Here is a 24,973-nt window from a genome sequence, read left to right on the forward strand (position 1 = left end):
GATGCGTGACACCTGGGCCTCAGAGACCACTGAACAGACATGCTTGTCCAGGCTCTAGAAAAGAAATGGAAGACAATCTCTCAAGACCGCGTGCAGCCTGGTGTAAACTATGCATCACAGATGTGCAGCTTGTCCTGTCGCCAGCTGTGCCCTCACATGCCGCCTGTATTTCATATTCCACCCTCTGTTAACAACAGTTATTAATCAGGATAATGAATTTACACGTCAGTAAAATTTAACCACCCAGTACAATCAGTGTGTCTGTTACAAAATATTACATATTTCTGTTGATAATTTTGTCAGTTTTTTGCAGTTACGTCTCTTTTGACTCTCTGCATAACAAAGTATTACTAATTAATTGCTAATGTTATCACTAAAGATTCAACATATCTCTCAAAACTGAACAATATGAACAATTAACATTCCTGACTTAAATCGGTATCGAAACGCAAGTGCAGGGTTTCGTTTACAGAAACAGTTTAGTTTCTTGCTTTATGTTTTGTTAGTAAACAGTTAGGAAACGTAACGAAGCATGTTCTGATAAATATCTTTGAGTGGCAAAAAAATCACAAAATGATTTGCCTGGCTCTACAGACTCCGTAGCTTGAAACATCTTGCATAGGTGGTATCAAAGCACTCTGAGGGATGACTTTTCTTCATGTTTAGCGATGCCTAATTGGATTTTGTGATCATAACCCTAAGGGTATTCAGGCACTTTAAATCCATACGTTTTTGGTGGAAATTTGGATCTTTGGGATATTGTTACCAGTGTTCTGGTGGGTTTATGTGGGAACACTAGTTCCCTGCTACATTCAAAGGCAAAACAATTAAAAGTTAAAAATGATCCATCCATTTTCTAACCACTTCATCCAGTACTGGGTTTCAGGGGAGCCAGAGCCTATCCCAACAAGCAACAGGTACAAGGTAGAACACACACAGGATGCCAGTCCAGACACACACCAGGACCAATTTTCCCAGAGTCCAGTTAACCTACTGGTACGTCTTTGGACTGTGTGAGGAAACCGGAGAACCCAAAGGAAATCCAAGCGAACACGGATGGACCTTCAACTCCACACTGGACCCCAGGTCTGGAATTTAAACCAGGGCACCAACGCGATGCTAACCACTGTGCCATTGTTCCGCCCTTGAAAATGATCCCTAGTGCAAACACATGCAGGTCAACCTGACTGCAGATCATGGGATCTCTTTTAGAACGTGTACGCAACAGTGTATCCTACCGCAACAAGGTAATAAATGAAACTATATCCTGAAATCGCAACATACTAACTTTTTTTTGACGTTTTATGATTTGGTTTGCGTTTTAAGTTTGATTATTTTTAAAACCTTTGCTAATGCGTGCAGTGAATGCAGCACTCTAAAGGTTGGGACAGTGGCTCTGAAATGGCTTTAGAAATTAGTAAAAAAACGCCTAATAACACGAAATAATATTAGCTTTCAGCGCATACCAGTGAATAAGAAAGTATACAGTAAAGTATATACTCAACGTATATACAAGGAAAGAGAACTAGTAGCTGCCATTGATGTTCTCGGATTAACATTATGTTGCATAACAGGAGGATTGAATAATAAAGCGCTTATCCTCCTAGTGATGCGCTTGGGGAGGTACGTCAACTTCTTCTTTTTTTACTTTCAGGGACGTTAAAAGGCTTGACCTTGCCTTTGGCGTTTAATAAGAATACGTTTTTAGTGGGCGTTGTTGCAGAAACTGCAACCAGTGTGGTTCCTTTCGCCGTGACTGTGGTTTCGTGTGAGCTACTGTATAATTCTTCACGGTCCGCGTCTGGTCGAACACACCTCCGTCTGACTTCGCAGATCTTCATCGTCGTCAAGGATAATGCTTGTGAAGAAAACCTTCACCGGAATACGACGTGCTCTTGCGATTCAAAGCAGACTTTACCATCCAATCGGCATTGTCGGGGCACCGTTTGCAAGAGGACAGGTTAGGAAAGATGTGAATCTTCAAAAGGTTGACAAATGTTTCATTTAAAAAGAACGAAACAGTAATTAACCCGTGATTCGTGCCGGGTTTATTTCCACTCCGTGGAGTTCTTTCGTGCGTAGTTAAAGCTGCTTAACAAATCCGAGACGGTTCTTTTCCGTGTGTTTTTTTTTTTCCAGCGAAAGGATGGGGTGGAGAAGGGTCCGGACTACATACGGAGAGCACGACTGGTGGCGAAACTTGGAGCGCAAGGTAAAAGCGAAATCACGTTGTGGGCTCAAATATCTTGATAAATGTCAAAGAATAAAAGGAGAATTCGACGAAAAGTTCTGCCTTTGTTTCTCTTGTTGTGTTTTTATAAGGAGAAGAGTGAAGAGTGACAAACACTCGATACATGATTTTAATGTGCATTCTTTGGCCAATTGTAACTGTTCTAGAAAAACAAACAGTTGTTCCGATGTCCAGATGATAAATGCAGCTTTTGGCCTTGAGTCTGTTTACCTGCTACTGCTGTTAGGTCATAAGCTTATTTTATATCGATTGCCTAAAATAATCCTCTGTGACATTTCAGCACCTGACGCACAAAACAGCAAAGTACAGTATCCAGTACACTGCTCCTTTGTATATCCGTACATCTTTATGAGGTTTTCTTTTTTAAAGGCACTAAAAACGTAACAAATGCAGAAATAAATTAAACCAGTACAGTTTTTTTTGTGTTGTGATGTCCTTCCGTATATGACCTACATTTTGTTGCAATTCCTTGGGGTTAAGATGTTAAAACAGAGCAGTAATAAACATCCCTGCTATCCACACAGCTGCTGTATTAAAAGAGCTCAGGTCTCAGCCCAGATTAATAATAAGTTCTTAAGGAAATTAACGCAACAATAACACATTTCAACATACTGTATCTAGCCAGACATTGCAAAATATACAGCAGGGCACAGAAGTGATTAGGGATCTAGATAGATAAGACTTTATTGATCCTGAAGGGAAATTGATGATGAATTGATCTCAACATGTAGCTGGAAGGTTGCTGGTTCACAAGTGTGGTCACAGCTGTTGTGCTTAAGGAAGGTACTGTTCTTCTATCCAGTAAATCTAATTACAGCTGTATTAATGGGCGTGGATATGAATATCACTATGGATAAAAATATCACCTGGATAGTATTAACATTCTGTATTGTTTAACAATTCTGTAACTTATTGCTGTAGTTCTTTATTCTTTATTTTACCCTAAAACAAAAATTACTGACTGAAAACTGACAATGGGGTGTGCTTTGCTTTGGAGATTAGCCTGTGTTCAAAACATAAGAGGCTCACACAGACCATATAACCAGTGTGATTCTGACACCAAATATGCAGAATGTTAGGATGTCTTTAATTCTGTTAATACCTGAAGGTGATGCAATAACAGACACGGAGATGAAAAATTGATGATTGGCAGAGCTGTCTGTAACACTTGGCGAAAGACACTGATATCTATGTTTTTAAAGGATGCATTATAATAAGCTTTAATGAAACAGCATGCTTTGACACTGTGACTTCTGAATATTTGAGAAAACTGTGTATTTCTTTCCAAATCACAGTGGAATATTTTCTTAAAACAAATAAAATTGCAATATATTCCACACTTTGGTGTCCTTTCTAATATTATTTATTATAAATTTTAGGTGTCTGCATCTAGGTGATAAGAGAAAATTTGGAACCATTTTTCATAACTGTAAAGAAATGATATTGTTGTGCTGACTGCTGCCTTCCTGTTCCTCAAGGCCATCAAGTGAAGGATTATGGCGACTTGAAATTTGAGGATGTTCCCAATGATGAGCCCTTAGGGAGAGTCAAGATGCCCAAAACAGTGGGGAGTGCTAACAAACAGCTTGCAGATGCTGTGAAAACAGTGAAGAAGAATGGCCAGACTTGTGTGGTGCTCGGAGGAGATCATAGGTGACTATCAGTACTTCACATCATTTTCCAGACCTGCATCACGAAAATGTGCCAGAGCATTAAATGTTCCCAGTACAACATTTAGTAATATTATATTCAACATTCCCTAAAACACTTGTGCAAATCATGCTATGTTTTCTCATTCGAGAATATCTTGTCTAAAAAGGTTTTGTGACCAAAGCAAAGAAAAACTACAATTACCATGATTCCAGCCTCTGTAAGTATTTCTGAAAAAAGAGACATTTGAAAGCATAATCATCGTCTGAGGTAAAAAAAAAAAATGCTAAATCTGTGTTTGACCTGGGTTATCAATGTAATTTATTTAAATTCTGTTTGTAATGTTTTAGGTGTTTCCTCTAGGGGACAGAAGGGATCTCCTTTTTGTCAGTTTATTTCACGTTTTGTTTTTTTTATGCTGCAGTTTGGCAATAGGATCAATTTATGGACATGCAGCTGCCCGGCCAGACCTGTGTGTAGTCTGGGTTGACGCCCATGCAGACATTAACACGCCTCTGACGAGCCCCACGGGAAATTTTCACGGCCAGCCTGTGGCCTACCTCCTCAGGGAACTGCGCTCAAAGGTTATTTTTCTTTCTCTCAAATGTAAACTTCTATTTTCTCTGCCCCCGTTGTCCTCTGTTTCTTCTGACCATTAATTTTGTCCCTTGTGATAGCTCTAAGTATAGTGCTGTTAATAACCTTAACATGTTCAAGGTCTAACTCAGATTTACAGATTCTTATGATGGTTGATAAAGCTTTTTGGAGCCTCTGTTTTCACGCAGTTAAGTTTTGAAATCAGTTTGCAAGTCATCAAGGCTGTGATTTTTAAACAAAGCCCTGTCCTTGTATTCTGCAATGCCTGAGTTCCCACAACAAAAGCAGTTCATTTGGATTCAAATATAATACCGTGAGACTAGTTGTGTCTTTTGTCTCTTTATAGGCTAGTAGAGCCTTTATCTTGCAGAATTCTTACGTTCCGAATGAAAGGTGAACTAAGGCCTGTTTTATGAGACTAAGCTTGCAAGGTAGCTAGAAGTTTGTCCCCTCATTAATATTAGGCAGATGGGCACAGAGTTAGGTTTGAGCCATTGACAATACAGTGATGTCAATGTACAAACATAATTTGCTGTGTAAAGTATTTAAAAGCTTTTAGTAAAAAAATATCTTAATGATTTAAAGTTTGATTTCCATGGTCGCCACGTACAGTCCTACTTTTCAGTCAGACATTTAATTTCATATAATCAAAAATGGCACACATTTTACTGAAGGGGATTTTCTGGCAAAAATATTCTTGTGTGTACCAGATCCCAGTTATTCCCGGATTCTCCTGGATAAAGCCCTGCTTATCAGCACAAGATATTGTCTACATTGGCCTGAGAGATTTGGACCCAGGAGAACAGTAGGTCATTGTAGAGTATGTTGCTCACTGAATAGCTGTTTATACTGATTGAGCATTTTCTGCAGTACTGTTATGTACAGTGCTTACAGTCTTTAGACTTCATTAACAGTGGTAGTTCCAGAATGATTGCATATGCATTTGGGTTGTCTTTGTGAAAGTTTTAGTGGTCAGATAATCAAAATGAAAAGACAGTTTTCAGATTGTAAAATGAACTTAAGCTATACAGTCCAGTGAAAAATGTATTCTCCAGTTGCGTTTAGATTCATTTTCCCTTACTCGGTCTATGGAGATGCTGAATCTACCCTTTTCCTCAGAGCACATACTGTATAGGAGTGTCTCTGTGCTGTGAGGATAAGAAGAATGACACTGCGAAACTGTGTCTTTCCTGGAAAATACCGGGAGCTTTACCATCAGGCACCTCTCAGCACCTGCAGTTCATTAGTTGCACCATTCAAAATGTTTTAAGTTCTTTGCATATACAAAAGAATAGGATAAAGCAGTCTGATAGTTGGTTCAATTGTAGTAACAATAAGTAATGAATTGCTGAGGCAATGTATGAAGCAAAAGAGTCTTAAGACAGGGTGGCTTGGTCGTGCAGTGGTTAACATTCATGCTTCGCAGTGCTTGGGCCCTGGGTTCAGTTGTGGGGGTGCTATCTGCTTGCAGTTTGTATGTTTTCCCCGTGTTTGCATGGGCTTCTTCTGGGTGGTCATGTTTCTTCCCCCAGTCCAAAGACGTGCTGGTTGGTTAATTGGAAAAGTGGCCCTGGTGAGAGTGAATGTGTGTGTGTGTCTGTGTGTGCCCTGTGATGGACTGGTGTCCTGTCCAGGGTGTACCCCGCCTTGTGCCTGTTGCATGCCAGGATGGGCTTCAGGACACTGTCTTGTATAAAACAGTTATAAAATCGATGGTTGGAGTCTTTAGACATACGTCTTTAGGCATGATATGAAAAGACTTAAATAAGTTCGGAGTCACTACTATAAAAAAATGTTTTTAATGCTGAGATTAATATATCCTGTCTGTCTTGGTAACCAGCTACATCATCAAGCACCTGGGAATCAAGGCTTTCTCCATGACAGAGGTGGACCGTCTGGGAATAGGCAGAGTGATGGAGGAAACGTGTGACCACCTCCTTTCCAAGTATGATGGATAACAGAAACTGTCAAAACAGACTAACCTCAGTTGTTTTGTCTTTTGTCAGTGCATTACTATAAGTGTACATTTATAGTTTCCACAGGACCAGTGTTGGGGAACCTCAGTCAGAGCCGTGAAACAGGGCACTTTGGGGGACTAGAACAACAGTTTAGTGAAATTGTGCATTTCTAGATATTCTAGATAATTTCTTCCTTGAGGGAAATGGAAATTCCTCTGAACTTCATATTGAGGTTATAAACAGCCTTTGTTTTGCACATTTGAAATAAATTCTATATAGTGTTGTTTTCTCTTAACACTGGAAAAAGCATTGTCCTTCATCACCAGTATATTTTAATTAAGCTATAGAGTTTTTGCATAAGTTAGTAGTGGTGTAGTACTAATTACCAGCAGCTCTCTCACAGCTTACACTGCCAAAGCAGTGGTTTTACATATGACTTTACAGATCTTCCTTTTGCAAATATAACAGACCAGTGTAAACAGACCTGTTTTATTTACATAAAACCATTTATCTGCCATACATTTTCCATCACAACTCTTGAAAGATGTTTTTCCAGTTGTTTTCTGTACGGGCAATGTACACAGTATTTCTTATAGGGAACTCCTGTCAGGGTTAAGGTGAATATTATGAGCAAGCCGTCACTATGAATTATGATACAGTGGTCTGTGTTCTACTAATTAGCCCTAAAAAAAAGGACAAAACAAAGCAAGCGTCTGCAGTTGTGACCTTTGACATTATACAGAACATGAATTAAAAGTGTGTTTAGATGTATATACCATATACATGTGTATCCATAATACATTGTCATGTCTGTTGAACACTGGGGAAAAAATAATAGTTAAGCATCTGTTCTCAATTAGTAGGTTATTGGCTCCTGGGAAAGCTGGCCTGGTGTGAGTGTGTGCATGTCTGTGTGTGCCCTGCGATGGCCTTGTGCCCATACAGTAGCTTGCCGGCACAGGCTCTGGCTGCCCTGCAACCTGAACTTGATGGATGTTTTAAATTAAGCAATCGAGTGAACTTACCATGTTTCACTATTTCTTTTGCAACTCCTTATAAACCTAGGGGGAAGAGGCCAATTCATCTGAGTTATGACATCGATGCGATAGATCCCTCTGTGTCTCCTGCCACTGGCACACCTGTGAAAGGAGGGCTCACCTACAGGGAGAGCGTCTACGTGGCTGAGGAAATCTGTAGAACTGGTATAAAAACTCACCCACTCGCACATTGCCACGCTTTTTAATTATTTTGCAATCCACCCCACCCAGTGTGGTCGTGCTAAGACTGTGCTGCTTCAGTGTCTCGGCTCACAGCTATGAACCCTGTGACCTCACACAAGGAGAATACAAAATGCTAGAGGACTCCCGCCAGCCCACATTTCTTTGGCCTTTTCACACATCACAGGCTACACAGCCACATACTGTATGTAGGACGTTCAGGGCCAGCTGGAGGAGAGGCGCGCTCCTTGCTGACAGCACCACAAGCCTGCACGGTGCCCGGTGATCACAGGGGTCACTCTGTCTCGGGGTGACGAGAGAGCCCATGCAGATTAATCACAACCCTCCCCTTAAAGGCACCAAGCCTTGCCCTCAGGCAAGCGCTGTTACATTTTGAGCCACTTTTGACTCTCAAAGAATCTGAATTAATTAGACCTGAAGGCTAAGGCACAGCTTTGTTATAGAAATATGTGAACTTCAAGTTCAAGTTCAAGACATGTGATTGCCAGAGGTGGTTCAGTAAATGGGCTTGTATAGAAACTTGAGTTTGGTTATTTAAATAGCTTGTTGTATACAGTAATATAGCAGTTGAAAGAGTGCCTGAGACACTAGATGACATCTGACATACAGGTTCACCTTCACGGTCTAGTGCATTGCTTTGGTGGAACAGCCCACAGCAGTCTAGTGAGAGGCTGATCAGGTCTGGGCATCAACACGGCCAGGTTTGAAGTCAATACTAAAATTGAAAATTATTCTTTCTTTTTTTTACCTTAAATACTGATAATCTATTGTAACTCTTTTATCCTTTTGCACAATAACATAATTTTTATGAGTATCTGCTTACAATATTTAATTAAATCCCTAGGACCTAAAAGTTGCATGTCTCATGTGTGAATCAGTATGTCTATACCGTATATTATGCTGTATGTATACAGTATCTTACAATGTGCTATAATGTTAAATGTATTTTCTGCACAGGTCTGCTGTCTGCACTGGATGTCGTAGAAGTCAATCCTGACAGAGGAAAGACAGAGGAAGAAGTTAGCTCCACTGTGAGCACTGCGGTGGATGTGGTGTTAAGTTGTTTTGGACAGTTAAGAGAAGGCTTCCACCCCAGCAACTACCAGCTTCCTGAGCCCTGACGTCTCACCTAGGAAAGGTTCCACGGTGGAACACTGTATTTTCTTTTTTTATCCTGCTGATTTATAGACGTTTTTAATGATACACTGTCAGCTACTAATTGAGAAGCTAAATGAAGATGGGAAAAGTTATCCTAAAAAGACTTTTTTTCACAACTCATCATCTCTTAAATCCATTTCAGGGCACAACCCTTGAATAGTCTACAGAGCGAGGCGATCGATTTTTGACATTTTTCACTACCATACTTATAACATCAGAAGTCAGATTGTGCCTTGTGATTTTCCTCTGGGGCACAGTTTATGTATTTACATGTTTGAAGAGTTACGGTCTCTTTTCATTAATATCTGCAATGAGCACTAAAATGAAAAGCTGTTATATGCCCCTTGAATCCTGCAAATTGTTTTGCTTTGCTTAAATTTTGCTATTCTCTGTCTCTCATTCCCTCTGTCCTTAAAATTTCAGCTCTTGTCCATCTGGTTTAAAAGCAGAACTTACACTCACACCTGCTCAGCAGCTATTGGCTGATATCTAACCTAACATTTTTGGCAAAGGTTCCAAAACAGACGTAGCTGTTTAGTTACGGGATAATTTATTTGCAAATAAACTTTGTGAAACCCTGGGTTCAGACTGATGTGTACAGTAGTACTAAAACAGCTCTTGTCAGGGTCACAGCTGATGTAAAACATATTTAATAATAATTGCGGACTCTGATGTATCCCATTCTTGGGCTGCTGGACCTTTGCTGTTTTTGATACTGTAGTTAGTACCAGTTTGCTGAACAGATTTGAGTGAGCTGCAGGTATTACTGGGACTTCTTTAAATGTGGTTTAAATCTGATCTACTGATAAAAGGTCCTCCTTAATGAAACTGGTCTCATTTGGGGTCCTACAGGCCTCTGTTTTCAGTCCCATTCTTTAAGTGTCTTTATATGTTACATTTTATGTGATATAAATTATATGAACGTGTTCCTCATTTGTAATATGTTCAGATCGCTGCTAGGATCTTGAGTTAAACTAGGGGTCTCAGACGTATTTCCTCGAGGGCCTAATGTCTTCTAGCTTTTGTCAGTTACATAGTCAGTTTAATTCATAACTTAACGACATGACTTATATTTTCAACCTGGTTCCAAAGTGTTTTACAGATAACTGTGCTCTTAATCAATTGGTTTGAGTTATCTACTGCAAAAGTAGAAATATCCTATATATGTAAAAATGTAAGGAAATACTTGGGGTTAACTAACAACGCAGGTTGAAATAAAAACCCGAAGACACTAAGCCATCTAGGAATTTGAAAGTCCTGCCTTGAACTACAATATACAATTGTATTTAGTGCTGTTAAATTTACTCTATAAAATACGGATTTTATGTGATCCTGATCTTTTTGCTTTGTTTGTAAAGATGATGTTACAATGAAAGGTGCTATATAAATTAAAGAGTGCTGTAAATTTGAATGTGTTTAATGCCTTAATCTGTTCATGTGGCATGTCTGCTTAGAGACCTTCCTGCAGAGTTCGCAGCAGGTTTTGCACTCTGGAGACACTTGAAAGAGAAGCCCTCTAGTATTACTAAACTCTTACCCAAAAACGCCATTCCCGCCTTTTTAATACATCAACACCACTAATTAACCTGAAATCAAAATCTGCATTCTCTAACCCTTCGCCCTGAAAGAAGAGCAGAGTGGGATGAAACAAAGCTGAAGGTCGTTAAGTACAATTTCTAAATTAGCTGCAACAGACCAGGATTGTGAGATGCACCTAGCTAGTGCATGAGCCTCTCCCTGCCCCCTGCCCAAGTACCCACTACCCAGCACCCGCGCCTCAGCGTGCTCCTGTTTCTCTGCTGTAACAAACACTGCAGGTTCTGTGTCAGCAGTGTGGGGAATGACAGGCTGGAGACACAAGCTCACTGACAGGTTTACTGCCCTTTTCATTACAGTGGGACGTGCTAATCCTGGAGGCAGAGAGAGAAAGTGCAGGCATCCTCTTGACTCGAGGGAGGGATTCATGTTGTTTGTTCGTTTTTGCTGGTTACTATAAGTTTTTATTACTGTTGCCGTTTGTTTTTATTGATCAATATTGTTTTAAATATTGTAAAGCCAAAGCATTAGTACTGTAACGGATTTGGGTTCCCACAACATACAGTACCTTCCATATAACACTCATGTCTTCTCACGTTAGATCTCTATAATAGAACACATGACTAGACATGACAGAATGTGGCATGAAATTTACCACATCACTCAAAAGTCATCAATCATCAATCGGCTTTTGTACTGTTTTGATGCAATAAAATAGTCATTAATATGGTTTGAGTTTTTCAGATTCATGGTTGGTTGAAAATTCCAAAAGAAAGTTGTTGGTGTGAATCGAAAAGGAACCACAAGTTGCACAACAGTCAACAGTCAGAGTTCATGTGATGTGCCATGCAGCCATTCATTAAGAATCTGCTAGCAAAAAACTTGAATTGAAGTGTAAAGGTCTACTTAAATTAAGAAGATAAAGGGGACACGCGTAGGAGTTGTGGCCCACAGGCCAGAAGCCAGCCTTTCCTGACAGAAATCGGAGGCTGGAGACCCAGGGGCTGAAGTATTGTGGTCTGAAAGAACCGTCCCAGCCATGTTGTTGGAACCGACAGATGAGATCCTCGGATCAAACAGCTACTTGCAACCTTGTTTTATAACCGTACAGTATGTCATGGGGTTCTTTATGCACGGCCTTGTTTTCCCTGGAGCAGAGCAGCTCTTGTGTCCTCTCAGTCTACACGTCAGCGTCGCATTTCACATTGACTCCGCGGGCACCGTTCCTCCAGTAAAAAGTGTGACACACCATTTACACAGGTCTGAGGTTAGGCGAGTTTTAGTTATATTTGGGAAAGCGCGCATGGTTCAATTCAATAAGTACTATACCTGAAATTTCCAAAGTACCTGCTCTATACTCCTCCTGGCCACAAGGTGGCAATGTAGTACAATTAAAGTGAATGGTTGCCCGCGAGCTCGAACGTCATAATTGAGGGACGGAAGTATCTGTATTACCCACGCATGTATGGTTGACCTTCTTTCAAAAATATAGCTTGTGCAGTATATGAGCTGATGGTGTATTGAATATTTTAAGCAGATAACGAGCATGTTACGCATTTATGCTGCTGTGTGTTGTAGAGAGATTGGTAAGAGGGTAAGTTCTGCTGCGAGATTTTTTTAAACTGGCATCTGTTTTGAGCGCTGCAGTTCTTCAAAATCGGATCAGCGTACTGCTTGTAGCCACGTTCATAAAATTGCGTTTACTGTTGTCCAAACATCCCAGTTACGTTTGAAATGTTGCAGTGCAGTGGTATTTTATTTGTATTAATATTTTTCTATTTAAACTGTATATATTACTCCATTACTTATTAATGCAAATGTATGTTTGGGGTTTTAAACATTTTTGATATTTCTGTGCCTTTCATCCGCTTCAGTGATATTACAAATGTATCTCTCCATTTTGTAATGTTTTTAAAAAGGAATTTGTTCTAAACATCACTAACATGTTTTATCAACAATATATGTGCCATTTAAAGTACCTTTAATGGGCAGTCTATATCAAATGTTGAATCTATGCTTATATCTATTTAAAAAAAACTATTTTCATTCCACTCTTGTGATTTATGACTTTTTAAATGTCAATACTTCCGTTATACTGATCAGTCCTTTATTTATTGTAAATGTGCTTAATAAAATTTCTCATTTGTTCTGTTTTCTGTCTAGTTTGCTTCATCTATCTCAGGAGACCATGGACTTCCCAAAAATCTGCTGATTCCTTCGAATTTGATAGAACTCCCCCATACAAGTAGGCATCCGACTCTGAACACTGATGCTTATGACACTCAGACACTCATGTTCTCCATTTAAAACACCTGATGACCAGCATTAGTAAAACTGGTCACATCTTTTCTGTGTTTTAGGAAACTTGGATCTCATGTTTTCAGTCTAAATTAGCTGGTAGTGTTAATTTTGTCACGTTATTTAAATAACTTAATCATTTAAAAATAATTAGGGTAACTAGCGATTGAAATCTGTGACTTTAAAATATAAATATTTTTAAAGTGCTGTAGGAGTTCTACATGACCAGCAGAAGGTAAAGAAACAGAACGGGGTGCTTTGTCACTAAAGGACAAGTGCGCGCTGCCCCTGCGGTGTGATTGTCTCTGCCTCTCTGTGTTCCAGAGAGGCCCCCCCCCGTGGGCTCGGAGCTGCCGGTGCTGCGGAGGAGTGAGGTGGAGATTCCCGCTCATCTCCGCCCTGCGCAGACGTGGCTGGAATCCCTGCGCAGCCCTGAGGACGACCAGCTGGGCCTGGTTGAGCTGCACCCGGATGTCTTCGCCGTGCCTCCCAGGTCCGCCTGTGTGCGATTTCCATCATGCCTCACGTCTGTGCTGCGGTAGCGCTCTCTTATCGCTGGCCAGGGAGACGTGTGCTGGCTGAAGCATTTAAGATCGACTGATGCTGCTCATGTGTGCTGGCTCACTGGGAGATAAAAATCCACATTAGAGTTCGCAAGTGTCTGCGAAGCTGTTTTTCATGGTGGTAAAGGGCTAGAAACGTGGTTCTTACCCTTGACTGCAGCTGCACCCTGTTGGTTCTCAAAATATGTTCTCACACTCCTTATAACTTTACCTTAAAATACCAAGGTTTGAGGAAACAAAGTAGTTGTACTTACGAGTCTGGGCTTGATGATTTACCTTCTAAAAATATCTGGCATGTTTCTCACTCCCAGAAAAGGGATCTCGCGTTAAGCTGAGGTGGATAATCTGAACTACTGGTCTAGAAGAAACATCCAAACGTTTTTAAAGTACTTTGTCAGAGGTGTGGTTCTGTCACCTTGCAGAGGGGAAGCTCAACAAATGCGCAGCAGTTTGAAAATGGATGACTGTTTTTGTATTTTTGTACTCATTAAAACGCATTAATAAAAATAATTCAGTTATAGCATGTGCAGGAAACAATTGCACAAGTAATTTTTAATAATATGCCATACAAAATGTATTTTTGTCTCATTCACGTTATAGTTTTTGCAATGCTTCTACTTTTTACTTTGTATCTTTTTCAAGTGCCAGAGTACTCCTTTATCTTTCTGTTTTATATTCTGTATTTTTCATATCCTATAAAATACTTGCATGTTAAGGCATTGTGCTGACATGAAGCAGTAGGAAGGGCTTTAGCCAGAGCATCAAATGTTGAAATTTCAGTTGTGTAAAATTTTAAAATGTTTTAAATTATGATTCTTCTCTTATGATCTCAGGATGAGTCTTGGGATGTGTACTTTTTGTCAAGTTAATTTGCAATCTTTTTTTAGGGTTGATATACTGCACGAAGTTGAAGTCTGGCAGAGAAATTTCAAGAGAATCGTAAGTAGATCTAAAGCGAAGATGTAGCGTGATCTCAAGGTGAACTTCTGTAATGATGTCTGGCTGTGAGTGCCGTGGGCTCAGTGCGTTTTCCGCGCTCAGCCATCGTGGAAGAGTGTACCTGCTACTGGAGACGCAGTGGGAGAAACAGTGATGTTCTGCCCGAGTACTGTCAGTTCCACGACACCCAGGGGCCTCTTTTGAGGACAGTGGTCTTTGCTGCTCTTTTAGAGCCATGCCAAGGTGAAGAGCCGGGCAGAGGTGAGCGGGGGAGGCCGGAAGCCGTGGAAACAGAAAGGAAGTGGCAGAGCCCGCCAGGGCAGCATCAGGTCGCCCTTGTGGAGAGGAGGTGGGATCAGTTTGCTCCGGTGCGCTGTTTCTCCTGATCGCCTGTTACTGTGCGTGCTGCATCCACCTGCCACTTGTGTGGTTCAGCACATCTCGGCTCACAGCTGCAAGGCCTGTAAATGCGCGCGCACACACACACACGTCCCCACCCTGCCCATCCAGAGCACCCAGGAGGCCATAGGGGGTGCCCTATCACTGGCAGTTGGAGAGCACTGCAGACTAACCCTGCCCTACCCTCAACGGCCTGTAGCCGAATTGAGGATTCCCCATACAGTCGGCTAGGGACGTGACCAGGGCTCAGATCTGTGATCACTGCACTAATTCTGCACTCGGCAAGCTGGAGCACTTGGGATCCTCCATTATTCATTTTCATTCTGTTGGGTAACACCTTTCGCACGAGTGTTAACTGGATGCATGTGCCACACACACCAGACCTCATGTAAAATGCGACTTCTTTGTGCTGCACGTGCAGGTGGGATTGCACACGGGCCTCGGGGACCCACTAGTTACTACTACATGCTGCCGATGAAAGTGCGCGTCTTGGGCTTGAAGGTGGCTCTCAGTGCGAAACTTGCTCAGGTAAGCATTTCACTTCCAAAATAAAACCACCTCAGACTTTAAAATCTCACTTTTCTTCTATACAGAACAGATTGTAAGGCATTTTCTGAATGAATATGTAGCTTTTCACTGCCATAAAATGTTTTTCAAAATGAAAAAAAAATGCACAATGCTTGTGGCATTTCTATCCTCTCCAGAACAGTCGTATCAGTCGACCTAGTATGCGTTCAAGTTTTAAAATGTTTTCAAGTTTTTCTTTTTTTTCTTCAGGATTATCTTCATGTTGTAGACTCTCTAGAGATGCCTGCTCCAGATTCCCAGTATCTTCTGGATTTGGCCAGATACAGGAACTGGGGGGATTCAGTTCTGATTGTAGATGTGTACGTATTCAGTGTATATGTTAATAAACCCAGCTTTTAGAAACATCAGTGCTGTGCTACAGTATATGCATGTAATACACACAAGAGAAGGCGTAGAAAGATGTAAACAATAGCAGACAATGTACGTTGCGTCTCAATGGATTTCTGAATTATTTTCCATGTGTGGTGCAGCACAAGAGAAGGCATTACCATCCACTGGGTGGAACCTGGTCTTCAGCAGTTTTAGGATTGAATTGGCAGATCTCTGTGAATGGCTGGATTTTGCTTATGTAATAAGCCCGTATGATAACCTATAGCTAGTGCTTTAAAGACCACTCATTTTCATTGGAAGCTAGTGCAATTTATGTAGTTCGTACTCAAGCTGCAGAATTCTGGATATACCTGCTTAGAACCTTGGAAGGTACTACAGCAAGTAGTGCATTTAGGAAATGAATCTTGAATTTGTGGCATGTATCAGTATCATACTCTTCATGTCTTCAGTAGCAGACAGTTAAGGTCATTGCCTGAGCAGTGTTACAGATGCATATAAAAATGTACAGACTTTCAGAATGACAAACTTCCTGTTTTTTTACAACAGGAAAGAAGACCTTCCTGGAAACATTCTCAAGGCAACTGCAGATCTGAAAACTGTGAATGTGATTCCAGTAATAGGTACGAAACTGGGGTTTAGACTGGGTAAACACAAACCTTTAACTTGGTTCGCTTCAGGAAATACCTGTGGTTATGTAAACCGCCTGTCTTATTTTCACAGGTCTCAATGTTCACAGCATGCTAAAACATGAAACCCTTGTTCTGACGCTGGATGCTATCAATTTTTTGGAGAAGAAACTGCTCTGGCACGACTGCAGATTCTCACCACTCTATCCTTTCAAATTACCCTATAGCGATATTCCACTGTAAAAAAAAAAGTCAAGGACAAAGTATAAAAATGTTTATTTTGTATGTACAGTATTCAATTAAAATGTGTTCCCCAGAGATTTGTCATTCCTGATGCATGTTAAAAAAATAAAATAAGGCCCAATTTAAATAACATACACTAAACAAAAGCCACACCAATGCAAATATATTTCAAATTGCACTTAAAATATTTAAGGCTCCCCCACAAAGCAGAACAAGCCTGGTGTTCTAGAAAGGATAGAATATTTTGGGAGGTTGTATTCCATTTGCCAAATCATGCCGTACTTCCCATCTCAGAGCTGAACGTTTCTTCTCAGTTGGAACAACGTAGGTATTGGGAACGTAGATACGCTGTGGCTTCTGGAAGAAAAATAAAACCCTTCCTACATTACCACTCTACTAGAATGTAATTTCAAAATCACTGTTGGTGAATAGTATTACCCATTCAACCATGGGTACCCAGGAGAGGACAGTAGTTTATTTTTATATTCCATACAACTTATAAGAAGCCATTCAGGACCAACCTCAAGCACAGAAACAGTTACTGCTTTCACAGGTTTAGGATCAAAAGAAATTCAGTACTGTTTCAGAATGAAAGCCGCCCACAGCTGTGACAAACCACATGTGAACATGAAGCCTTCTTTTGGCTCGGGGAAGGATGACAGTCACTTGAAACTACAGTTTATTATAAAATGAAAATCACCATTGCAGTAAAACATACTTACAGGTGGAGCTTGACTTTTGTACAGCATTTGTTCCTTGAAGAGAAGAAATTTAAATATGTAATAAAGCAGTTTTAAACATGAAAGAAGTTATTCTACACCTAATATAGCGCCAGCACAACAGTTTGGGATTCTCTCTTTCCTAAGTAATGGGGATGGGGGAAAAATGGCACTCCCATCTTAAGGCATAGAAACGCTTCATGATAAGTGGTTTAACTAACTGAACAGATTTCCATTTGAAGTGATGGCACTAATCCACATACCCTTATCCCCCAGCGCAGTCCTTTACGGTCTTTCTCCCCAGGTGCTCTGAAAGTATCCCAGTCTTGTTTATACTGGAAATACCTTTAAAGGAAAGAAACAGAAAACAAATCTGACACTCTGCTTGGAATAGGCATTTTAAGGATGTTTTAATGCAATGGTTTGTTCAAAATGTAACTGTGAATATTAAGCCTTCATAACATGAACCTGCATGTGATGTTCAGGAGTGCACAAGCCTTCTCAGGCTGTGAAAAGCTTTGCCTGATTTTATCCCAAAGGTTTTTTGCAATTCTTACCTGAATCCAAAGTTGCTTTGGTAAAACTAAAAAATAGAGCCTTGGGGCGCGATATAGAAAGAAACATGAAGTTTTAAATTTACAAAAATAAATCTGAAAATAGTTCCATTTCACATTAACACAGCACATTTCTCCCTCTAGGTAGATGTCTATAGATCTGCTACATGGGGTATACTGTAGATTCTGCCTTTCTTATTCAGAGAAAATAGCTAAGTTGGAGTGAGTGATCAGCGACCCAGTAGCATTACTTGATTCCCAGGAGGAATAGACAGGATGAAATGTTTTTCTTTTTGTTAGGTTTGCTCATGAACCATTAGTTTTTAGTCAGTGCTGGTTTTGCAGACTAAGATGTACTCCGACTACTTTACTTCAAGTAGTCAATATTACAGGATTTGTGGTTGAGAGTTCAAAAAGCCATGTGAAGGCCATTTTCAGGTGGATTCTTACATACGGTTCCCATCCAAACAAAATTAAACCCCATGAAAATACATACTGACTCTTCATGTAAGCTTAGGTTTTTGGTGAACCAGTATAAGACTTTATGATAAAGGGTCTTAACAGTTCTGAAACTCTTTATGTTGTTTAACATGAAAATGACAAAACAAACCAGTAACATTCATGGAGATAGAAGGCACTGATATTTAGAAATGTATATGTATATTAAAATATACAAATGCCTAATTTTAAGTGTACCACTTGTTTAAAAGCAACTAACTTTTCATTATCAAACACGATTAATGCAATAAACCTCAAAGATGTTTAAAATGGGGTGGCGTAGTGGTGAGATCTGCTGGGGCCCTGTGCTCAACTCCTGGGATGTCACGTGCTACACTACAGAGTTTTTCATGTTCTCCTCATGGTCACGTGGGTTTCCTCCAGGGGGTCCGGTTTCTTCTCACAGTCCAAGGATATACTGGTCCTTGGCCCTGTATTTGTAAGTGAGTGTGTCCAAATGGACTGGTGTCCCATCCAGGGTGTACCCTGCCTTGTGCCTGTTGTTTGCTGGGATACGCTCCGGCTGCCCCACAACCCTATATTGGATGATACCGTTAGAAAATGAATAGATGGATTCCAAAATCACTTACTTTGAGACGGGATCTGTTTTCTTCAGATTTCTTGTGTGAGGATGATTCATTTGTGGTCGGATAACTGAAAGAAATATACATTTCTAAATATATGATGCTAGACAAGTATAACTGATATTTTAATCATGAGTTTACTTACAAGACTTGGGGTGACTCAGAATATCATTCTCACTTGCTGATCTCCGCTATGAAAGAAAAAGTTGAAGTTTTTTACCTGGTAATTTTCAACACATGGAAAAAGTGTAGGCACTCCTGCATTAATAATCACTTACAAAGTCTCGTCTGTACACTTGGAAAGCAGAGGAAACTCTTTCTGCCTCAGAGCTGGTTTTGTCACTCAGGCTGCTGGTCTCTTCACTGTCCACCTCAGAGTCCAGCTCATCTGAACACAGCTGAAGTCTGTCTAGTTCTTCCTCAAGTTTACCAACATCCACTGCTGAAAGAAAAATCAATACACTTTACACCACAGTAACTTATTTGCTAGAAAGATTTTTGCATGTGAATCTAAGTTAATTTATACATATGTATGCATTCTTTAGAACAAAATCTTTTTACTTGCAGCAGTGAAGGCACATTACAAAAATCAGTTACTTACATTTGCTTAAAGCAGGTAAATACTTTTTTCAGTTTGGTAAATTCATTTTGAACTTCAAAAAAGTTCCCATCTGCACCTCCAACAGTGGAGTCAAGTGTCTCCCCTGATGCATACAGTTTGCCAAGCCCTGCCCAACGTCAAATCTCCTATAGAAGCATCTTATTTCAGTTACATTACATTTATGCCATGACTGTTTCTGCTTGTAGTTCTTATCCCAATAGGTTGTCCTCTAACAGTAGTTTGAGTATAATACTCTATTAGTTGCACTGTGACATATTTTACTACCATGTTGTTACATTACATTAAATAAACCAAGATTCTTCTATGCAGAAGTCACCTTCAATGAAGGTACATGATAAGTTAAAGTATACAGGTAAATCAGAAATATATTCTAACTTGTATATTCTAAGGCTGTGAACAGCAGACCAGTATATGGTATCATTCAAGAAGTGTATACATTTGTTTGGGGCTTGAACAAAAAATGTGAAAAACATTAAATTTTATAAGACCTAAAGAATACCTTTTTCATATTCATTCTTGCTATCCTGTTTTTCAAACAACATGGCCTCTTCTTCAGACTCATAATCCAAGTCCTCTGTCTTACAACTGCCCAGGTTCCCCACACAAGAAGGATTCTCCAAATCCCCCGATTCCTCAACTTTCTCTCTTTCAGGAATCTTCTCCTCCCAACAGCCTTTCTCATGGGAAACCTGACTATTCTGGTCCAACGTGTCCCATGAGGCCTCATTCTCATAGTCCCCCTCCGAGTCCGGCCTGTGTGTTCCATAGCCAGACGTCGGCTCGCTCGCTGGAGCTTCTGGACAGACCGTGTCCCCTTCATCATGCCCAAAATTCCCTTTCACTTCTGGGCTTGCTTCCACACCCTCCTTCATAGACTTTTCAGTCCTGATATGGCATCTAGGATCAGGGTCCACCTTCAGACCCTCTTCAAAACATTCACGCTCTTCATCACTGGATTTGTCCGACCAAAAGGAAGAGGACAGGGAGCAGTTTTCCTCGTCACTTTCTTCCTGGCAGTAGTTGTCATACATTCTATACATTGTGCTTTCCACCTTGCCTATGTGACCGGCTGCAGCAGATGGGTGAACCAAGTGCTGCTGAACTGCTAAGAGGATTAGCTCATTTTCAGGAAGGGGGATGCATATTTGTTAAAGGCAAAGCTGTCCCCAGGGGCTTATAGTGTTAACCCATAGAAGTAGATTCTCCTCGTTAACTTGTCAATTAATAGACACTACGATCTTGAAGTCAATGTTTGCTATCTCAACGTTTCACAATTAACCCAATATACAGTATGTAATGGCATAAAGAACAAATAGCAGAAGAGATTTACTGGGCTAGATTCAATGCAATATGTAATAGATAAATGCCCAATTTCTCACACAAAATACGGAGCAGTGAAAAAAATTCAGGATACCTGAGTCAGCTCTGCTTTCTGTTGATTCATCAAAAACATGGGCCTGGCCTCTCTGTTTCCTGAAGGGTACAAACATGCTGTAATGTAATAGATGAGGAAAAAACCATTTGGAAATACTGGTCTCAGCTTTTACACAAGACATGTTACGGCAACATACCTTAGAACTTTCCTCTTCAACACAGGTTTTCCATGATCACCTGGCTGTGTTGCAAGACCTGCTGATCTGCTGGTATCTGATGCTGAATTGCTAGTATTTTGAGGGATAATTCCTATGTCAGGCCTGTAGGGGGCAGAAGCAGGCCATGATAATTTTGGCGCCACAGAATATCGAATGTAAGGCTCACACTGTTGAATGTTGTTCTGGTTCTCCATTCCATATTCAGAAAATGGTACCTGATAAGAAATAAGAGGTTTTTCTTAATGCAAACAGAAAATTCTCAGAAGATCATTGTCTTTTTAAACATTTTATCAGACATACCTTCAAGTGTACAAAATACTATTTGTAATTTATTGAACGGAAACATAAATCCAAAACATTGCAACCTAAACATTTTATAAATATAGTTTTAAGACAGGCTGAACAAAAGAGTAAAATCTTTATTTTAGCATTTGAGAAGCTCATTCATATCATTATAAGTCTCAACCAAAGACTATGCCCTTTTCAAAGACTGAAAGACTGAAAGAAAACAAATCTGTAACCTGACGTTAGGTGACCACACTCATGACTCTAAAGTTACAACTGATTTTTCAGTGCTCAGCTAACAAAGGCCATGTTCTGTCTAAGAGTGAATCATTTCCTAGAATCTGATATAGAAAACAGTCCTACACAGACTCTGTATCACTTTTTATTACACCCGCAGGTTACCATTCTAACCAGTTCTTTATGATCTCCATAGAAAGAAGCCTTCAGATGTCAAACCAAATAGAAATCACTCAGTTCCTGATCTGGACATAAGGAATAGTTATTACAGCTGCACTCATGAATGCTGGCATGAACAATTTCATATTTTTCACAGTCATCACAAAATAAGAATACACTTTTGATCAACACTGCTCTCCTCTTCTACACAATATCTGACTTTACTTCACAATTTTCAACTATTTAGGATCACATTAGAGTGTAACAACTTTTGTATGCCACAGATTGATTGAAGATGTTCCCACTGCATTTTTTCTTGTCTAATCTCAGGGCTCCAAAAGTGAATCTGTTACCTTGTACCTAAAAGGCCCTCATAGATGTAGCTGTACTGTTTAGACTGGCTTCATACTTTCATTTTATTTCAAGCACTCTCACGAAACCTTCTACATTCATTTTATTTGGTTTGTTAATAACATTTATTTTCCCCAACATATGCTTGTCCCATCGCGTTACCCTGGAATGTGGTGTGGAAAGTATTTGCTAGAATACCAGTAAAACCTTTCTCCTGAAGCAGTCACCATACAGTTCTTTCCTTGTTTGCCAACAAACCAAGACCTTCGGTTTCGTCAAATTTAAGTTTATAAGGCAAACTAGACCCTGCTCTCCAGCCACCTCTTCCAGAGTTGCTCTTCGGTTTGGCTCCGGGCTCAGTGTAAACAAGCAAGGTCCTGCTTTTCCAAAGGAACCTGTTCCTGCTTAAGTCCCTGAGTCTTACCCGTTTCTGTGGCTGGGGTAATCTGTCCTGAGCACATAGTCTCTTATACATCGCCTCAGCTTGGGAAGCTAAAAGAAAAAGACAAAAACAAATAATCAGGGGACTTTCCTCTCAAACAGGGCAGCAAGTATCCTGCTGTTTATTTATTAGCCTATTAAATGTTCAGTATAATTTTAAAACCAATACCTCAAATGATTAAGAATTAACTACCAGACCATCACAGAAAAAGGAAGAGAGGCAGTTATGTCAGAAACATATTCCCACTGAACCTATTAGCAAAAAAAGTGAGAAACTTAAGTTTTAAGCAACATTTTCAAATATTTTAACTTCACAGTTAGAGACTTCTGACTGTTATTTATCATTCAAACTCTTTTGACACTTAATCAATAATGATGCTTTTCTATTTTCAAAAGCACTATGTTTCGCCCACTTGCAAATTAAGGCAGCAGAACGTGCTGTTGATTTGCGTGTCTCTCATCATGTGGTGTGCTGATTTACCGTAGGCACTGCTGTGAGACTGAGGTGTGTCTCTTCCACTTGACGTCTGGCTCTTTGATCTCTCATGTCGGATCAGCTGTTCAAGATCTAGATAAAAAAAAAGGTTCAAATTGCAAATATGAAGTTTGACATTACTCCCTAATGCATTTTTGTTCCTGTTCAAAGTCTGAAAAACGATTTCATTTTATATGCTGCAAAAAAAAAACACAAGCACTTAAAATCCTAAAATGTTTCCAAATTGACCAATTAAAATGAGATACCAGCTCTGCAAAGGCTGCTGCTTAAAAGAGACGTAGAAAACCTGCAGACTCACTGGCCCTCCAGGACCTGGACTGGACTGGACACCCCTGACACAACCTTTTCAAATCCGCAGAGGGATTTTGAGTGACTGGGGTGAAAAGGTTTGCACCAGCAAACTCAAGGAAGAAGGAGCTCGGATCACGAAGTAATTCATGAAGCAATGATGTTCAGGTCCACGAATTATTATTATTATACCTTGTTTGAATTCTTGGAGTCTGTGTTGTGGAATATTGCTGTATCCCAATACGGCCAACTGCTGTTCAATTTCGTCTTCTGTAAAATCGATATCCTCCATCTCCTGCAAGTCGGAGACAACACAAAGTAGTTAGCGCAGCTGTATTTCACAGTTTCGTAAGTGAAAATGGGGAAGAAATCGTCATTCCCTCGATCTTCAACGGAATAAACCCGCATATTTTATGAAACACAAATAAAACCTCCGACTATTATTAGACTACAGCTAGTTGTACTAAAATCGCTTTACAATTTCTAAAGGAGCATTTTACAACTCACTCTTAATAGCTGAAATAATTACCAAAAGCATCCCAAGACCATAAATAAAAAAGGTACCTAAGAGTTTTTTTTAAGAAAGTGTCTAAATTGAGAAGGTTGACAAAACTTAATACAGTGGACACTACGATCAGCTACTCGGAGGCTGAGGTTATCGGACCTAAATTGTATTGATCATAAAACAGACTGATTGTTGATGAAGTCATCTTTCATTTTACAAATCCGTGACACAGATCTGATTAAGGTACCAGAAAGAAGTTGTAAAAGTCTTCGCAGTGCATGCAATATTACAAAGAACCAGGTAAAACAACGATGTACCGTAAGGTTATTTTGGAAAACAATCAGTTTCAAAACCGGCACCGTATCTGTTCCTACGATTTCTTTCCCCGATGCCAACTTCGTCACCAAGAGTTACCGATACAACGTGTACAACTGCTGAACTAATAAAAACATACTGTTTGACTCGGCGGTCACCCCAGCGCCAAACATTCAAGCACCTTTAATCCCAACTGCAGCCGTTACTACGGCCTGACAACGACGCGCAGACCAATCAGACAAGAGCAGCAACACGGGGCTGGAAAACAGCGAGTTCCAGAAACAGCGCCCCCCTGCGGCGTTTATAAGAATAAACATTTAAACACGAGATGAAGGAAGTACACTTCAGCTGCGTAAACACACGGTGCATAAGCGGTATGAAGTGCTGTATTGTAAATTAACCAGCTACAAAATTACAAGATCCACTTCGCAACGAGGAGGTGACATCGGAAAGGTGAAGATCTTCTTCTTCTCGTTTCATATCTGGCTGCAGTGAAAAAAAAAACACATACTGAAGCTTGTGGACTAGGTAGTCAGGATAGACATAGTGATCATTTCAAACAGAAAATCTTTTTTTTTTTCCTTAAAGAGAGACCTTGTCTGCATGCCAAGTGATCATCTTAACTCAGGGGCTTAAACCGAGTGAGTGGTAACACATTGTTACCACATGCTCTTGGATTCAGCAAGAGAATGTGGCTCAATGTAACAGTTCCAAGAGAGTTCCTAATTGGGGTGGGTGTGCTGTTCATAGAGATGAGGCCCGTCTCACACTCAGCAGTGCTGAGAATGATGGTTCCTTGTCTTACCTGAGACTTCTTTTCTACCAGAAGCTGGAGTCATCTACACAGGGAGCGTACTTGAAGCTCATCAGACAAGATGACATGATACTGTGGCTACACAATCCTGCAGGAAGGCAGGGACACCTCACACTCTTCAACAGTCTGTTCTGGAGCG

The 24,973-nt window shown here is 40.2% G+C and overlaps 3 protein-coding genes across 4 annotated transcripts; 2 read left to right on the forward strand and 1 right to left on the reverse strand.

The window, feature by feature from the left end:
* Positions 1–1,706: 1,706 nt before the first annotated feature.
* On the forward strand, positions 1,707–10,263 carry arg1 (arginase 1). The gene is made up of 8 exons (XM_088934156.1): positions 1,707–1,960; positions 2,140–2,212; positions 3,730–3,904; positions 4,326–4,485; positions 5,209–5,303; positions 6,339–6,443; positions 7,522–7,658; positions 8,652–10,263. The coding sequence occupies exons 1-8, from the start codon at positions 1,856–1,858 to the stop codon at positions 8,813–8,815; spliced, it is 1,014 nt and encodes a 337-aa protein (XP_088790282.1). The 5' UTR covers positions 1,707–1,855; the 3' UTR covers positions 8,816–10,263.
* A 1,570-nt stretch (positions 10,264–11,833) lies between these two features.
* On the forward strand, positions 11,834–16,447 carry mrpl4 (mitochondrial ribosomal protein L4). Its single transcript, XM_088933944.1, has 9 exons — positions 11,834–11,982; positions 12,552–12,633; positions 13,011–13,179; positions 14,137–14,188; positions 14,420–14,537; positions 15,009–15,115; positions 15,365–15,474; positions 16,052–16,125; positions 16,226–16,447. The coding sequence occupies exons 1-9, from the start codon at positions 11,935–11,937 to the stop codon at positions 16,372–16,374; spliced, it is 909 nt and encodes a 302-aa protein (XP_088790070.1). The 5' UTR covers positions 11,834–11,934; the 3' UTR covers positions 16,375–16,447.
* Positions 16,390–24,244, reverse strand: hyls1 (HYLS1 centriolar and ciliogenesis associated). 2 transcript variants are annotated; one of them, XM_088933941.1, is made up of 12 exons: positions 24,160–24,244; positions 23,393–23,495; positions 22,898–22,984; positions 22,400–22,467; positions 20,923–21,158; positions 20,766–20,824; positions 19,008–19,171; positions 18,875–18,920; positions 18,736–18,799; positions 17,357–17,438; positions 17,097–17,129; positions 16,390–16,731 (listed from the first exon to the last, which is right to left on the reverse strand). In XM_088933941.1, the coding sequence occupies exons 2-12, from the start codon at positions 23,490–23,492 to the stop codon at positions 16,600–16,602; spliced, it is 1,071 nt and encodes a 356-aa protein (XP_088790067.1). In that variant the 5' UTR covers positions 23,493–23,495; positions 24,160–24,244; the 3' UTR covers positions 16,390–16,599. The 2 variants fall into 2 exon arrangements, with proteins under 2 accessions (XP_088790067.1, XP_088790068.1); XM_088933942.1 differs by lacking the exon at positions 24,160–24,244 and adding an exon at positions 24,023–24,112.
* Between the last annotated feature and the right edge of the window lie 729 nt (positions 24,245–24,973).

Source organism: Atractosteus spatula, chromosome 15 (assembly GCF_055471065.1).
Source record: "Atractosteus spatula isolate fAtrSpa1 chromosome 15, fAtrSpa1.hap1, whole genome shotgun sequence".
In the NCBI taxonomy this organism is placed as follows: domain Eukaryota; kingdom Metazoa; phylum Chordata; class Actinopteri; order Semionotiformes; family Lepisosteidae; genus Atractosteus; species Atractosteus spatula.

Bases quoted from the DNA above. Each gene is read 5' to 3' on its own strand.
- mrpl4 (XM_088933944.1), top strand. From the start codon at position 11,935: ATGTTACGCATTTATGCTGCTGTGTGTTGTAGAGAGATTGGTAAGAGG. The intron at 14,189-14,419 runs GTAAGTAGATCT...CTGCTCTTTTAG, and splicing joins AGAGAAATTTCAAGAGAATC to AGCCATGCCAAGGTGAAGAG. The intron at 16,126-16,225 runs GTACGAAACTGG...TTATTTTCACAG, and splicing joins GAATGTGATTCCAGTAATAG to GTCTCAATGTTCACAGCATG.
- arg1 (XM_088934156.1), top strand. From the start codon at position 1,856: ATGCTTGTGAAGAAAACCTTCACCGGAATACGACGTGCTCTTGCGATT. The intron at 2,213-3,729 runs GTAAAAGCGAAA...CTGTTCCTCAAG, and splicing joins GGCGAAACTTGGAGCGCAAG to GCCATCAAGTGAAGGATTAT. The intron at 4,486-5,208 runs GTTATTTTTCTT...TGTGTGTACCAG, and splicing joins TCAGGGAACTGCGCTCAAAG to ATCCCAGTTATTCCCGGATT.
- hyls1 (XM_088933941.1), bottom strand. From the start codon at position 23,492: ATGGAGGATATCGATTTTACAGAAGACGAAATTGAACAGCAGTTGGCC. The intron at 22,468-22,897 runs GTAAATCAGCAC...TTTTTCTTTTAG, and splicing joins GTCTCACAGCAGTGCCTACG to CTTCCCAAGCTGAGGCGATG. The intron at 21,159-22,399 runs GTAAGACTCAGG...ATTTCTTATCAG, and splicing joins TACCCCAGCCACAGAAACGG to GTACCATTTTCTGAATATGG.